General features: G+C 37.9%; 1 protein-coding gene across 15 annotated transcripts in view; it reads right to left on the bottom strand.

Moving 5' to 3' along the window:
* Positions 1 to 17,773, bottom strand: part of JAK2 (Janus kinase 2) — a 91,701-nt gene that overhangs the window by 44,680 nt on the left and 29,248 nt on the right. For 8 of the 15 annotated variants that reach the window (XR_008819442.1, XM_056324711.1, XM_056324712.1 and 5 more), the window contains 2 exons: positions 11,493 to 11,637; positions 6,533 to 6,783 (listed from right to left, as the gene is read on the bottom strand). Coding sequence is in view for 14 of the 15 variants with exons in the window: in XM_056324711.1 (XP_056180686.1) it covers positions 6,533 to 6,752 (220 nt within the window). In the remaining variant the exon portion in view is untranslated. Of the gene's footprint in view, positions 1 to 6,532; positions 6,784 to 11,492; positions 11,638 to 11,954; positions 11,974 to 14,480; positions 15,925 to 16,274; positions 16,676 to 17,773 lie in introns of those variants that run through there. The other 7 variants (XM_056324723.1, XM_056324722.1, XM_056324721.1 and 4 more) reach the window with 6 other exon arrangements.

Consider the following 17,773-nt stretch of genomic DNA (forward strand, 5'->3'; position numbering starts at 1 on the left):
GAAGCAATGAAAACCAAGACTGGGGGTGGGACTGATGAGGAATCAAAGTCTTCTGATGAAGCCCTGACCTGTCAACAATAGTGAAAATTTCTGAGAAATGTATTTTCCACACAAGTGAAATCAGAAAAGCTGTTCACACAGGTACTAAAAAGCCTCCCCTGGATTTCTGCACTGCATTAACCATGCTATCCAATCAATCAATAATTAATTAGGAGAGGAGAGTGACTCAAGACGTAATAAAAGCAGAATTGTTCTACATTTTGCTTCTCTAAGCAAGAGCTAGTGAATAAATTTCCTGCACTACTGAAAAGACAAAAACATGACAATCTATTGGCAATCGTTTTATTTAGTATGTAAGGCTAAACAAGGGAGCCTCATAATGCTACACAGACAGTCAAGTAACATTATGAAAGGCTGTAACACAGAAGTTTATTCCTCAAACTTCTACTTCAAGCCTAAAAAAAGAATGAGGTGCATAGTTTCTTCTTTTCCTCATTGTGATTTTAGAGCTCCACGTCCAGACAAGTTGCACTACTTCATTCACCCTGAAGCAGTTGAAGTTTTTCTGTACTTCTTCCTTCAATGACATTATGTACCCTCTCACCTATACAATATGCTTTCATTATGTGAAGTCCCTCTAAAGAAAAAAAACAACCAGAAACTGTGCATCACAAAAAGCTATTATGAAATGTCGAAGCCATGCACAGTCTGCAGTAGAAATACTCCTATGAAATTGTCAGTTCAAGCATATAAAAAGTCATTAGACACATACATATGAAAGCAATTAGATGCATGGAGTTGATGATTAAAAACAATTTTCAAAGTCTAATACAAACATTAGTCAGTACTCACACATACCTGTCAAGTAAACTATCTAACACTTAAAAAGTCTTGCACATACCAGATAGAAAACTGCTTGGTTTTTTACATAAAAATATTACTTTCCCTCATCTTTCATACAAACTGGAGACTTACTGAACTCTGACACCACATTCAATGTATTTATCCTATCAACAAAGTGTTTTCTGCGCAGTTCATCAAAGCACGTGTTTCCTTTCTTGGCAAAGCAGAATTGCCCATAATTCTGACTAATTAATTCCTCACCTTGGGGCGGGGAGGGGAGCCAGCAGTGTGTTGTGTGCAGATTTTCAGGAAAGCCAACACTTCAGAAAAAAACAAAACACACACACACACACACCAAGCCCCCACAATGGGCAGTTAGAATCAACAATAACTCTAAGCCACATGTATTCTGGAAATTCCACATGTTAAGTATAAGTCTGCTTAAAATCATTCAGCTACTAACAAGGAAACTCCTCTGAACCACACAAGCGAAGAGGTACTACCATCACCACAATCATCACATTATGCAACACAGTTGCTCCCTTGAAAATGTTTGCAGACACTGTCAGTGGTTAGTCACGCTGAGTGTTTTGAAACAGTGTTTTTACTTCGGTATAATTAAAAATCTCTGTGGTCTTAGGGCTTTCTGGGTGGCACCAACAGTCTTCAAGGAAAGTACCGTGGAACTTTCAATCTATTTGCAAAGCAGATGGGTGGGAATGAAAAGGTTCCAAAGCAGAGTTTCAGGTTATCAACAGTAAAAAAAAAAAAAACAACAAAAACCAACGAACAGAACTAACACATACTGAAGCCAACAGATTCAAGTGTTTTATTAACTTGTAGCCACCTGTAACTCAGCAACCCAGTCACGATTATCAAACTGGTTCCCTTTTGGGATTCCAGTTCCCTTAGAAGTTATGAGTTCAGGGTTTAATGGTCTTAACAGAGCGGGAGGGGCGAAAGCAGAAAACAAAGCTGTCGAAGGAGATTAATCAAGTCAGAAACATCCTACAGAAATTTAGGGTTCATATACACCAGGGGGACAAGTAATGACAGAAATGCAAGGTGCTAAACAAAACTATGCTCCTTGGTTGCCTTTGCCAAAACATTTTTCAGTGTGCTATTTAAATGTTACAGTTTCATTTAAAGTCACCAGCTCTGCATACTTTCTAATTTATTAAGATTTTCAAGAACACGGAACAAATTTATTTGGCTAACACCAAAGCAATGCTTTACTTATAAATGTAAATCACAGTTAAAACATTTACCAAATCACTTATCTATGTAATAGAAAAATATCTTCTTTTTTAACTTTGTTAACTTAAATTCAGTAACAATTTGGATTATACAGACAAGTGTTGCACATACTTTTTACTCATACTATTCAACTGATGAATAAATCAAAAAATTGTTAAAAAGTTTTCAGATGTTCCCATTGGTCTGTATCTGATTTACCTATACCACAACAAAAATCAGCTCATGTTATTTTCAATTACATCTGCTAATTTTTAAACACAGATTTCTACATTTTCTTCATAACTTACACTGAGTAAAACCAAAATTATAAACAAAGTTTATAGTCATTTATTAGTTCTCTAAAATACCACATCAAGCTTTCATTATCACTCTTTCGCACCAGCTCTAGTGGCTTTCCTGAGCTACTACTTGCATTCAAATGGCCTTCAGTGCTTGATAGTTTTATAGACAGATTGTAAACACATAGGAAACAGCTTAAAATTTCATTTAAGATTATTTGAAAGAGTGGAGAAAATAAAAGGGTTTAAAACCACGATTTAGGAAAATAAGTCGCAGATACTGAGTTTAAAAGACACATCTAACACAATGGTTCTGTAACCTCCAGAACAATTTCTCCATCATATTTCACTTCCACCATCAGTTAGCTCCTCTAACACCACTTTCTCTCTTTGGCTGAGCACAAATGCTTCCCCTGGTTTTGGTGTGACATTTGTAATTTTTTTATATGACAATTAACATACTGATTAGCATACAAGAGCTCAACAATGACAGTGACTAGTCAATTTAAACTTAATTTCAAGACACTTCATTCTTGCATTTCTATTTAGAAAACGTGATATTCAGTTTCATGTTCAGACAGTTTTCTATATAAAAACATGAACCTACAAAAAATTTTGTATTTATTATATTTTTCCAAAACCGGAAAGTTATTTTTAAATAAAGTAAGAAACTGCTTAGCTTCTGCATGCATACCTCAAACTGGCATGCAATTACAGAATAATATTTAGACAGACTACTATTTATATAGCCAATACATGCCATATACAAGAGATCTAAAGTCAAGTCGGCACAGACTGGAAATCCTTCAATCGTTTGAACTGTGCAAAAGGATCATAACAATACTGTCTCTCTGACTGCCAATATTGCCTAGATCCAGTCCTGCTTGCCACTCGTAACATCCAGTCATAATTCAATGCAACCAGCTTCGCTATCAACAGTCAGACCAGAGAGAAAGTTCATTAACAATTACCAAGTTGTTATATTTCAGACATGCCTACTATCTGAACCACTCTCCTCTTTCTATGAATAAGAATACTTCATAAAGAGGAGTCTTGCCAACATAAACATTACTTGACTGTACAAGCTTTGCAGACCTACATTTCTGCTGTACATCCACAAAACCTCCTAGAAAAACCAGAAAATAAGAAGTGATACTTCATGATTTAAGCACTAACAACTTTCACAAAAGGGAACAAAAACTTGCAGCCATTTCAGCCTTATCCACCAACTTAGAAAGAAATGAAGTTAAAAATTCCTTTGAAAAAAAGGTTTTATAATACTGTCATAGTAGCTGCTAAGAAATCACTCTTCAGCAGACTTTGTCTACCTCAGCTCTAGAAGGATAAAGGCCCAACTTCATAAATTATTTTATTTATACAAATAATCAAATATACAAAGTCACTACTGATATACTTTAGAAACCCTGGTGAAGAATGCTGAAACAATAGAAAAATATAAGAACTCGATAAGGAGTACCATTCATAGAAAATTATTTTTAAAACAGTCAAGTATAAGAGGATGCATCTAAGAGCTAGGTACTAGCCATAAAAGCAAAACAGAAACTGGTACCCTAAAGAGGCAGAAGACTTGAGAAGGATTGGTGAGGTCAGACAAAAAGCAATAGAGTATGAAGTCTTCAGATTATGTCACAGGAAACAAGACTAACTGGATTTGTGCATTAGCAAGGACTGGATCTTGTATGTCTCTGATGTGGGTGAGAACAGTATCATCCAGGCGGCACATTTTCCTGGGAAACTGGTGATAGTGCAGAAGGCAGCCAAAAAATTAAAACAGTTAACAACATTCAAGCTAAAGGAATCAACCTATTTAATCAGGTTTTAACAAAAAGACAACCTAAAGGTAATTTGATTATAGCATATAAATATCTCCCTAAGGTTGATGGGGAAAGGATGGGGATGGGGAAAGGAGAAGAAAAACATAAATTGAACAAACTTCTGAAAACTGAAGTAAGGAATATTTAGAATAGAGAAAAAGGAAGGAAAAACGTGGACAGACCAGCAATAACAGTAGAAACGGCTAATACAACTACCAAGGTAGTTACTATTCCAGTGAACTCAGACTAGATTGGGAGATTTTCTGGAAGGTGAGCTTTAACTAACTGATTCATTAGAAGACTAACTGAAATATTTTCAGTTAGTGTTCAGATGACTTGTTATTGCCCTATCACACAAAAAAATAATCTAGTCAGATAGGAAGCAAAGGAAGCAAGGCACATGAGATCATGGTTGACGATACAGTATGTTCGTTCAAAGACCCCATTATTTTGAAAATACTGAAGCTCTCATCAGTTTAATATTCTGGCAAGTCAGTATATGAACTTCTAAGTTAAAGAAGCAAGTTTTCCCATTACTATCTAGTAAAACTGGTCTCTGGTTTCACTCCCTCAGCAATATCCTCAGTGATTACAACAGTATTTATTTTCATTAAGTACATATTTAACTATCACCTAACATAAAAATGCAGTACCACTTTAACACTCAGGAAGTGAAGAACCTTCACTTCCTGCCATGCCCCAAGCCTTATACACCTTTACATGCTGTACCTGAAAGTCTGAACTAAGACAAACCTAACAGAGGCAAAACTGAAGCCCCAAAATCATGGGCACCAGTGCTAAGAAATCGGTCTTTATTACAGAAATGAGTACGGGCATATTTTCTAAAGCAGAGAGACAATACTTCTCTTTTTTTTCCTTCAACTGGAGAAAAGACACTATAGAACCTTGGGGACACAGTGAAAGATAACGTTAACTTGAAGAACACTCCCAGGTCCATCTGTCAAACTCAGACCTACAAGTTAATTACAGCAGCAAAATCTCACATGGCTGGAACTTTGCAGACCTCTGAATACCATACCCGCTTCCTCATGGTCCCCCAGAATTAATCCCAGGCAGTGCTTCTGCTGAATGCGTATGTGCTTATCTCCATAAAGATCTAATATTACATGAAAAGCAGCTCTGCAAGACTTGGATCTTAGACTCTGCCATGCCTAAAGAACTCCAACAAACACAGCTTAAACCCAGAGGAATCTTTGTGAAACTAGCATATACAAGCAAATTATCAACTCACAGAATGCAATTCAGTCAGTAGAAGACATTCAACAGCACAGAAAAAACTGACAGATTGCTCACAGAAGTATTAAAACCATATTTTGTAACAGTATAGCAATCAAAGGACAAAATCACTAAGATATAAGATGTTTGGAGATAACAAAATGTACAGAGTCAGCAGCTTCATATTTGTGATCCACTGAAAAATAAAGATTTGGAATTACAAGCCTTTCTTTTAAATTCATTTATACCTGAAATGCGGCATTTGGAAAGCTAAAAGCCAAATCCAGCTTTGTACCACTGACAGTTCAAAATAAGATATAGGGTGACTCTGTGTACATATGCTTGTGTGCATATATGCATGAGAAACAAGAAAAGAACTGCTTTAATTTATTGGAATTGATTTTTTTTTTAAGGCACAAATTAAACTTGCTTTTCCAATGAAAGAAAGACACCTTCACAAAAAGAATATTTGAATTATTTTACTATGGGTTTCACCACCTGTTCATGTTAAACTTTGAGTAAATGTAACAATTCAAAGGCATTGTTACATATAAATACGGCTTCTCTATTTCAAATATACTACCTTGTCACTCACTTTATTTCTTAAATGATTACAAAAAGCATTGACCACACAGTCACAAGCAGTCATGTTGTATTTAATAGAAGAGTTTCCATGTGCAAAATGATTAAGCATGTATAATATACAATACATGCATAATCTCCAGGATCAATCTGTGTTTGCAGGCTCACATCAGAATGTAACTCAAGCTATTTCCTTCTGCTGTGATTTAACTATCCAAACTATACCTCAGCTCAATGAAAGAAAAATTCCAGGTAAAGGATAGTATACCCTTAAATTATTTGAAAAAAGATGGCAGTCACCCAATTATAATCTCAGTTTCACTACCATTCTGACAAGGGACAGTTTTGCAGCCTGCTGCTGTACTTCTGAAAGAATGGACAGGTTAGCATTTCAGTTAAAATGGCACCATTTTGATGAGCTCTGAATTATTAAAAACTTTCTTGCATTAAGTTGAATTTCACTCCTTCATTAGGAAAACAATTAGGTGCATACATACTTACCACAGGCTTTACAGGCAACAGCACAAATCTCTTCTGCAACATATTCTCCAGCAGGAAACTGAAGGTAATCTCCTCCTGTCTTCCCAGGAGAATGATAAAGGTACACTTGAAGTAATGGTTCTGTCTGCTTGGGTGCATTGGTATTCCCATGGATGTCACCATTCTGGTGGACAGTAGAAGTTGCTGTACCTTCCATATTTGTCATTGTAAGACAGGCCATTGTTTGGTTTGGTTCTTTTCAGAGCATTTGCCTAGAAGAAACGTAAGGAGTACTTCTTGACTAACTGTATCTGCTGGGTTTGCTTGTAATACTGCTATTTAATGATAGTACTGTTCGGACACAGTAAAAATGGTAAGCTGACAACAGGAGAATGGCTTAGAATGTTTACTAAAAGTTGAGTTTTTCTTTTGTTTACTACACAGCCCTAGTCTGAAAAGTAACAGACTCCACAGACAGGAAAAAGAAGATACTAACTGGGAGTCCAGCTAGAGGATTTATTACCTTTAACTGGATTTTAGACACCATGTGCTCACCTGCCCAATTGAAACATGTTAATGAAAACTGAAAGTCAAAATAATCCCTTCAGTGACATCTGTGTAACTCTTTATATTCCCAGTCTAAAAGCAAAAGCTGCACCAAGAACATACAAGACAGAACTGCCTAGGTCACAAACTGGTGCCGATGAAAATAAGGGTAGGAATAGCACCTCTCAGCTGAGTTTTAGTCTTAAGCAGACACTTAAAAGAAAACGTGCTGAGGTGAGACTCTTAAGTAAGCAGACTTGTTTTGTATCTACAAATGGGAGGACTTCTAAGACCTCTTCTCTGATAAATGTAATCAAAGAAAAGAAGAGACTAAAACCCCAATATATTACCATATATATTTGATAATGCAAAAACACCACCAGGTTTTTTTAACAAGTGAGACTGACAGCATATTCCACATGTCAGCTGAAGACTGTCTTTAGTGTGACTCCATCATAATTTTAGTCAGTATAATCCATGCTTAAAATAAAAGTTTTGACCATGGTCTATAAGGCTTGCTTTTACTAAAATTGATAGCAAGTAACTACTACTTGGAATTCAGCATTTCATATTTTGAAAAAAGCGGAACAGGTCTAAACAAGACATCAGTTATAAAGATTTGATCACTGATTTGATTCAGTGTTTTGGGCTGCAATAAAGTCTCCCCAGGGCTGCATTTTCTCCAGGCTGAACAACCTCAACTCTATCAGTCCTTCCTCAGAGGAGAGGTGTTCCAGCCCACTGAATCATTTTTGTGGCCCACCTCTGGACTCGCTTTTAATTGTCCGCACCTTCCTTGTGCTGGGGACCCAAGAGCTGGATGCAGGACTCCAAGTGGAGTCTCACAAGAGCAGAATCACATCTCTTGACCTGCTGGCCATACTTCTTTTTATATGATACAATTGGCTTTCTGGGCTGCAAGCACACATTGCCAGCTCATGTCTCATTTTTCATCTACCAGTATTCCCAAGTCCTTCTCTGCAGAGCTGCTCTCAACCCACTCATCTCCCAGTCTTACTGATACTGGGGATTACTCCATCCCAGGTGCAGACTTTGCACTTAGCCTTGCCAGACTCCACAAAGTTCACATGGGCCCACTTCTCAAGCCTGTCAAGGTTCCTTTGAATGGCATTCCTTTGCTCAAGCTCATCAGCTGCACTGCTCAGCTTGGTGTCATCCTCAAAATTGCTGAGGGTGCACTCAATCCTACTATGTGTTGTTGATGAAGATATTGAACAGATAATAAAGACACTGAACATGAAAATGCTATGGTTTAACTCAAACTATGGTTTAACTCATAAATATGTTTGTTTTGCATAGGCAGATGGGTGTTATAGTCTCTAAGTGCATTTTTCAACAGCTTTTGTTTATATTGAACTATGTCGCTTTATCATGAAAGAGCTGTTCAGAACTTGAGTTGTTTTTCTGCTCTTAACTACAATTACTGAGGAAGGGGTAAGTGTGTGACTACACATTTCTGTGGGCTAAAGATGATTTGTGCTAAAGAAATGGATCACAACAGTTAAGTCAGCAAAGGCTAAACGCCTTAAAGGAGGAAAACATTAACTTAATGAGCTACATGATAGACAAAAATAATCAATTACACATACATGAGTATAAAACTATGCTACCATGACGGTAATTCTGGGAGAAAGAAAAAAACCAACTACCATCACCATGAGAAAGGCGCATCATGTTATTTTCCAAACTAAGCAACACAAAGAGCCAGTGTATCACAGACCTACAAATCTGAATTTCGAGGTGCAAGCGTCACTCACACGATTCCCTGGGCTCTGATCTAGGGGGGTATATGGATTCCCTATGACTCGTTTATACAGCCAGCCACCTTTAAATGAGAAAATCTGTGCTTTCAGCTGCAAAAAGCAACACACAGGTAACAAGTATTTTCTTCAAATAAAATAACCACTACCTCCCTAGAGACACTGTATTTAAAAGATTTCTCACTACCTCAACAATATGCAAGATGTAATGTTTGTGCTTTACCACTTACTTATACAAAACATTCACAGCTCTAATGCCCAGAGGAAGGCTTCTTTAATTACCACAGTAATTTTTCTAAAATACTCTAACATTAACCCTTTGTAGAATACAACCTTCACCTGAACCGAGAGATCCTTTGTGGTGGTTTGACCAAGCTGCTCTATCGCTACCCTCCTCCGCAGGATAGGGAGTGGGGGAGAAAATAAGATGAAAAAACTTGTGGGCCAAGATAATGCTTCCCATCAGCAATGTTCAGCCACCTCCCAGGAAGCAGGGCTTCAGTAAGCATAACAGTTGCTTTGGAAGGCAAATGTCACAAATAACAAATGCCCCCCTTTCTCCTCCTTTCTTTTAGCTTTATTGCTGAGCAGACACCATATGGTATGGAATACCCCTTTGGCCAGTTTGGGTCAGCTGTCCTAGCTACATCCCCTCTCAAGACCTTGCCAACCCCCAGCCTCCTGGTGAGGTGGGGAATGTTAGACATCCCTGATGCTGTGTGAGCACTGCTCAGGGACAGCCAAACCATTGGTGTGTTATCACCACCTTTCTGGCTACCAATACAAAGCACAGCAGCCCTCATACTGCTGTGGGAAAATTAACTCCATCTCAGACAGACCCAACACACCTTTCATCTTGGTCACTTGGTATTATGTCTTATCCAAGCAGAAATACTGCTTACAGAACCTAAGTGAAAACCTGGCCAACTTCAAAAGCGAACTCAACAGACATGCTTGTGCCTAGCTCTCCTTCATAAAGCTTGTGTACTTCCAAATACATTTGCCGTATCAGAAAACCCTCACCATTCCCACCTAGTTGCTATATAAAAAACTCCATAAACTAAGCAGGGAACCTTTATCATACCTAAGAATGTGAAGTATCAACAAAGTGCAGTAAAAAAAGCAAAGTAAATACTGCAACAGAATACTCAACTCTTTTTGTTGCACTAATTTCAAAGGTTCCATGAGACAATGAGAATAATCTCCAGAGACACTATTTATATAATTGTATTACCACCTCAATCTAAATAATTTTCAAGTTTCAAGTTCATCTTTTATGTCAAAGTGCTGATGAAATTGATAGGTGAGAGCAAGAAATATCCCCTAAATCAGTTGCTTGACTGAAAACCAGAAAACATATTTTCTTGGCCTTTGCCCTATACATCCAAGTATAGCTTCACATGTGCAATAACTGCAACACACAATCACCACTCAGCAGCGGTGTGAAAGAGCTCACCATCAACAAAACTGCCTTCACCTGTACTTCTTAGCAGACAAGCCTTCAGCTGGACACGCTGTGTATTCCTTTCTTTGCTCCATCCAGAGACCATTGCCCCAGCACAACAGAAACATTACACGTGGCAAAAAAAACGTAATTTCTGCTCATCCAGAGTATTTAAAATATGACCTATTCTTTTGACCATTGTAAAAGTTGAGCAATTTGAGACTAAATATACCGGGAAGACATTAATCTACCTGTTCCCAGAACATATTTGACTATCATTTTCTGGGGTATACAGAACATATTTGTCATCATACTGTAATTCAAAAGAATTTCTGTTTGTGTAAACAATGTAAACATTCACGTAAAGAATTCCCATAGTTGTATAAATGAATTTAATACATCCAGAATAGCAAGTTACCCACAGTACCACAGAGGTATTGTCTGCCAAAAAGGAGCTAGGCCTACACAAATCTGAAGGTCAATGTTTGACATAATCAAGACTCAGTGAAAGTGAAAAATGGCCTGTCCATTTATCCACATTAACAAGAATGTGTAATAAAATCTGGAACATATACATCTTGATCTAGAGATCAAAGCTATTAACTATAAAAGCTCTGATTCTGATGCTAATGAACAGAGTATTTGATCCAATAGGATTATTTTAATGTCCCTAATCTGGATAATATTTCAAGTTACAGCTTCTAAAGGATGAGATTAATCATTCCCCGTATTGCTCTAAGCACAATCACCAGCACCTACAACGCAACATGTTTGTATTGTCACTGTCTGTATCTCCAATGCATCTGAGGACTAATTTTACCAGCCACATCAGACTGTACTAGTTCATATGGTTCTTTTCAAGTCAACCAGGAAGAAATTAATGAGACTGAAACCTACCACTTATGCAAGAAATTTCATTAAAATGTGAAGGACATACAAAATCCTGATGATTTAATAATACACAGCATTCACAGCCCCATTCAGAACAATTTTTTTGTTGTTGTTCTTGCGGACAATTTGAGCTATGGTGTCTACCAGTTTTGTAAAATCTAAACTCTCTTCTTGAAAATAATCCTCCACCACCTTTAGTTGGGGTTTGGTTTTTGTTTTTGTTTTTGTTTTTAACCCATACCACTTCAAACATGCAACTTTGGAGGTTCAAACATCAGAGCATTGTCTCACTACAGATAAATCCCCAACTGTTAATTACCTTTTATCACTTGAGAAATCTCTGTATGAAACATGAGTGTGATGAAGCCCTTTAAATAAGCACATCACAAGTCACCCACTTGCTGCTGGTACTCACAGGAGGTCAGACAAAGCAGGCACACAAGCAGTGGTGGAACATAGTGTACCTGTAATAAAAACATACTTAACATTAAAAAAAAGTTAAAGGCTGTGACCAATACATAATGCATCATTACTGAAGAATTCAAATCTGTGTTTAAGTACAGACAGAATGATCCACTCCTGATTTGCCCAAATTCCCATCGTCTTTGCCAATAACTTTTTGAATTTTTTTTTTAAATACAAAGTTCATTAAAAAAAAAAAAAACCCACACATTTTTTTGGTACTGACACTGCTCTTCAGTTCTGGCAAGAAGCTGGTGTATGTCAGACAAGTCAGACATACTGACTTGAAATATAATTACCAATACTGTTTTGCACTCACCATGTTTTTCTTTTCTGTAAATACAGTATCAGTTTAAGAAAACTGCTGATGGCATTACATGAAGAAAAGAGAAACAAAAAAGAAAAAGTATTTACAAAAAGAGACATGGTATGTTTACTTCATGTAGGAACACTCCCTTTAGGCAGAACAATTACTCTATTTGAAAACTGACAACAGGCACCCACTTCAATTCATGTGGAAGTTAACAGCAACTGTCTGATAGCAGGAACAAGGGCACGCCCACCCCTGCTCACTTTGCACAATATTTCCGTGGTTGCAAGAAACACCATTTGAAAGCACTTATAACACAACAGCAGCTTCCTGTACCAGCAAAAAAAATGATAAATTCTATGTTTTGACCCTCTCAACATTGAAAAGGGCCCACTAGAGAAGCAAAAATGAACCTTAAAAGTCAACAGAGTTGAAAAAAAATAAAATGGAAGTTCAAAGGAGGCAGAATTCAGACAGGGAGAGCTCTGCGAGTTTTGTATTGGACAGAAACCTCCCTGGGTAGGAGAGAAGGAAATCAACAGTTTCCTCAGCACCATGTGCTGTGTCTACTGAGCATATCATCAATTCCCCAAGAAAAAGCGACCCATCTCAATGAGCAGTAAATTCAGCTTCTCTTCCCACAGAAGTCTGACTGTTACAGCAATGATTAGTGTTTCTCCCCTTGCAATACTGGCTTTAGAGTAATCAGGTTTGCCTTGTTTGGACAGCTGTGTATTTTGTATGCACCTCCAGGGATTCTCCTTCAAATGCTGTCTAGCCAGCTAATTAAGATCTGATCCAAAGCCCAGTACAATCAATGCAAGTTTTCCAGACCTGTATTCAAGCACTGGAGGGCCGGAGAGGGGTTTGTTTGGGGCAGAGCAGTCCATTGCTGACCTATGAGCACACATCGTATGCACACTGATCCGAGAGCACCAGCTTCAAACGAAGCACAGAACCAACCACCTGCACATGCAGGTTTTAGATTAAGAGGCATTGCTGGGTATTCTAAATCAAATTATCTTCTATTTTAAACATACTGTTCCATGCTCAGAACTGCCTTGCATTCATCATTGCCAGTCAGGCTCCTGACTTTGAACAAAACTGCATGAAGATTTACCTGACTGTAGTTAATTATGTAGTTTTTCCATAAACCCCAGATCAACTGTGTAGCATCATTAGCTATATGAGACAGCTGCTACTGAACTTATGAGACAAAGCAGGTTAAGCTAAGGACGCAAATCACTTCTATTCTCTGCTTAGCAGAGCCCAGTGGAATAAGGGTCACGATATTTTGAATAAGCTCAGTGACACTACAGCTTGCATTTCAAATGCAAAAAGTGGATAAAGCAGTCTAGTATCAAGTCTATTCTTCTTCACATGACAAATGGATCAATGATCACTTGCTTATGAAAGAGCAGCTTATAGCTCTGGACAAAAAGCAAGGCAATTTGGATATTAAAAACTCCAAGCTGAACAGGCTCACAGTGGTTATAGTAACATCTCCCTACTTTTTTTTTTTTGGTTGGTTGGTTGGGTTTTTTTGAGAGTCAACCACTTTTTCTTCTGCACACATTTATAGACATATGTATTTATAGGATCTGGATCAATACCTTATAAAACCATTCAGTTCATATACAAACCATTACCTACATTCCTAGCTGTACCAACCTGACAGTGCACTATCTTGCCAGCAACCTAGCTCCCCCACTACCTCTTTCCCTCCTATTTGTTCAAGTCTACACCACCTTACGTTTCTGGCAGCTGCAAGCATTTAAATGACCAATTTCAAAATGAACTAAGTCTAATGAAACTCTGTCAAAATAAATTAGTCAGTCTTCTCCAAGTTGCCATTACCTGCAAAATACACAATACAGAATGTTACGCAGAGGAGGCTCTAAAACCCGAAACAGTCACATCTCAGCAAGCCTTCAGAATTCCTATACAGTGAGTGTTTATTGTGCCTGTGTCACCATCTTGAATACTCTATTTACTAGCGAGAGGAGAAAGACCATAAAAGCATTTTCTGTTGACAAGTAAGGCCCTGAAGATATAGGTTGTCTCCCAACAACTCAACATGTTTGTTGCCAGTAGACTAGGACATCTTGAGTAAATTGAAGGTGACAAAAATGTGCACTTGCCATCTGCTTCCATCCTTCTTTCAAGGAATTTGAATCAACGTTGTAAAGATCAATTACAAAAGCCTTCGTAAGTAATGGTAGGTAGATGGTTAAGATTGTAGGTAAGAGTCTAGTAAAGACTCACAAAAAGTGCTAACAGGTCTTACAGTAGTCAGTAGTCATGGGAGAATATCACCAAGTTCTACAGAGACAAAAAACAAAAAACTGCAAAAAGACTCCAAAAGAATTTTCCCATTTTATCAACCATACATTAGTATCACACAAGGATTTTTAATATATCAAAATTTGAATGCACATGGTAGCAAGCAGATACAATAGCAAGATGACAGACTAACATATCAATGACAAAACATATGCTAAAAAACCTGGAGAGGTAAAGATAACGTTTGCTTACAGTTTTCACTTGGCAAACCACTGCGTGTATCAGCAGTTCAGCAAGAGTCCATAAACTTCTGCACAAGGAAAGAGTAATGATCCTGGCTTGATCCACTTGCACAATACACAGGGACTAAGTGGATAGAAGCTGTTAATATAAGGATTGTAATCTCTTCATTCTGATTAGAAATAAAAAAAATAGTATGATTTCTTACTTCTTCATAACAGAATGAAGCCCTTGCTCTAGCTTATCGCAGGAAGAACACTAATTGGGGGTGCTGTTGGGAAAGGACAATGTATCATAGAAGCCGCAGAACCACAGTAACCTGCCAAGTAGGTAAGTTGCCAGAAAAGCAATAAAATGAAAGACCAAGCAACAGCTCTGCTTAGGTTCCATCAGAACTTTGACAAGTTGGTCCATATCTGCAAAACATTTCAATTTCACCATGCTGATAAATTTCAGCAAAAGACTATTTCATCAGAAAATTTCCAAGCAATTCAAATGGTTGCCCAATTGTTTTGGCAAAGATTATCTCCCAAGACAGTGGCATGTGAGGATCCTCAGTCCATTCAGGGCCACTATTATTCTGCACAGCCTTGTATGCACAGAGGACATAGGAAAAGTAGCCACTATGGGTTAGAAAGACCTTTTGTATAAAGCATGAAAAATGTCACCGATTTTCCATGATTCCTTTACTGGTATATCTCAAATTCTTGTAAAGTGATGTAATAAAAGATGACAACAGCAAAATTAGGACTAAGCGATATTTTCACAAATATGCCACATCATACTAGACTTTGTTTTGTGAACTGTAGTGAAAACTGAATTCTGCTTTATAACTCAGACCATAAATAAGGGTTAATTAGTAGCACATAGGTCTTCCTAAATTGATTATTTGATTTCTTTCAAAAAGACCTAAAAAAGGAGTTTCCAATGCTCATGTGTGCATGGAATGAATTAAGTCAACGTAAAAAGTGTTTCTGAGGATTGCTCATTACTTGTCTCATTCTGCCTTTGGCTTTTGGTTACAGAAAACGCAGAACCACTGCCCTACATTGAACAATCCAAGCACTGGTTTCTATTTAAAAACAACTACCAGTGAATTGACAAGACACTAAAAGACAATAAAAATGGGTTAAAAAAATCACATTTTGAAATATAAAATATATTCTAACTCACCACTGAAACAGAAAAAAAAATTCTATTAAAAGGCATTTTTGTTGAAAACACCATCTAGGCAAAAACCTCTTCAATGAACTCTAGAGAATATGTATGACAGTTATAGCTATACTCCATTAAGTTAAAATAAATATCGAAAGTGTAAACAAAAGCAAAAGTACAACAGCAACGTCAGCAAAGCAGTCTGTCAAATTGCTTGGCTTTCTTAAACATTGCAAGACTGAGATAGTGGGGACGCCATGCTAAAAGACACTTTTGAAAAAGCAAGGTATCCTTTTCCAAATGCAATTCCCAGTACCACAACCAAAACATGAACCAACAGTTGTTGCTACAGTACTGCACGGCCAACAAATAGCGCCCAACAGATGCAAAACAGATGCCAGTTTAGTAGATGCTGTCAAGCAGGCTACACGAAGCTATCAGAAGTCATACATGCTCCATGTTGCAGTCAGAGCGCTGAACAGCAGCACAGCAGACACCAGCTGTATCACAATGGAAAAGGCTTCAAAACTGTTACTTGTCTCTCAGCCTCCAAAGACCTGTCATTTTTCTTGTGGCAGGCAGGGATCTCTCAGGTAAATGTCTGCTCTCAACAGCTTTAACTGTGGAAGAAAGAGAACAGCCAAGACCCACCACTTGCCATAGTTTGGTACTTCTGAAGGGTGTCAGACCTTCAATTAAGTTCTTTATCCTCTTCAGCTATGGGAGTGCGCTAGAGCCGAGTCTATAAAAAAAGGTATCTTCCAGGCAAATAACAACGCAACAGTTTAATCAAGTGGAGTTATATCCTGGTAGAAAATACAAGGTTCTCTTCCTTTGCAGAAGATAAAGGGTTTCTCACAGCAAATGTTTCTGTGAGGGAAAACAAACATAACTCTTTCCAGTTGCCATTGGCTATTAGGATAAATTGCCCAGTTTGTGGTTGTTCAGGAAGTTTTCCTGAGACGTGGATTTTAAAAAGTTAAACCCATTTGGACTTTCCCTCTGAATTCTGTCATCTCTGTTTTCTTGCCCTCTTATCTCACTTCCCCAGTCTGGCAACTTCCCTCCTCAGAGGTTAATAAAACTACTGCCCCTACAGTAACTGTCATGTGGTGTTTACACTGTTTGCAGAAACTCACGAGGGCTGAAGAGCTAGAATTTTCTTCCCCAAAACCAGGAGTAATTATGTGGCAGAAGGAAGGGCAGTGACACTACTAGTCTCCTGCAGGCAAGGAGGAGGTGCACAGGAGGATGAAGAACCAAAGACAAGACAAAGTGTCAAAACAACACTTAAAAACCACCTTTCCCCTCCATGGGTTAAGCCACTTTTGTGGCTCATTCTCTTCCAACACAGCTTGAATTTAATATCATCAGGAAAAAAAAAAAGGGGGGGTGGGGGATGGGGGGTGCAAAACAGGAATGAATTAAATATAGAAAGATCCTGATTACTGGCCGAGTATCAGAAGAGCTTAAAAAAACCCTGTTACCCAAACCTCAAAGATGGATTAAAGAAATTTGCAGTCACCTTATGTATAGTGAGAAATAATTGCACAGAACAGTATCTCTATGTCTCTTTGCCATATTACTCTACATAAAAAGGTGTCTCCAGTTTCAGCAACCAGAACATCTGACAGAGACTACTCCTCTCTGTCAAACTTCCAAACATCTACCTTTAGAGATTAAAAGTACACTTTACAATTTACCATACAGGCTAAAGTACCATGGAGATTATAATCACAACCCCAACTACCTTTTCTGCCTCCAAAAAGAGAAAACAAAAAAAGATCCACTACGTTCCTCACAATATTTGTGATGTCCACCCTGCTGTTCTCTGTGTTCTTTGTTTTCTTTCCTCTCTCAGTTTTCACCACCTGACAAAAGCAAAGGGTAAAGTGGTCTTGGAAAGGAACACTGCATAATATGCTGCATGATAAAACACGCACGACCCTGCTTCCTCTAACATTTTCCAGTGAAAAATGTGGGGGAAGGCAAGGCTAGTATATGTGAGTCATCAAAAATGTGAAAACATCTGGATAAATGAAGTTATTCCCTTCCTTCTGTCCCAGCTTTTACACTATCTGAAGCGAATCCGAAAACACAGCAAATTAGCCCTTTGCTGAAATAACTGTCAGCATGCAAACAGGATAACC

The sequence above is a fragment of the Falco biarmicus genome, chromosome Z (assembly GCF_023638135.1).
Source record: "Falco biarmicus isolate bFalBia1 chromosome Z, bFalBia1.pri, whole genome shotgun sequence".
Classification (NCBI taxonomy): domain Eukaryota; kingdom Metazoa; phylum Chordata; class Aves; order Falconiformes; family Falconidae; genus Falco; species Falco biarmicus.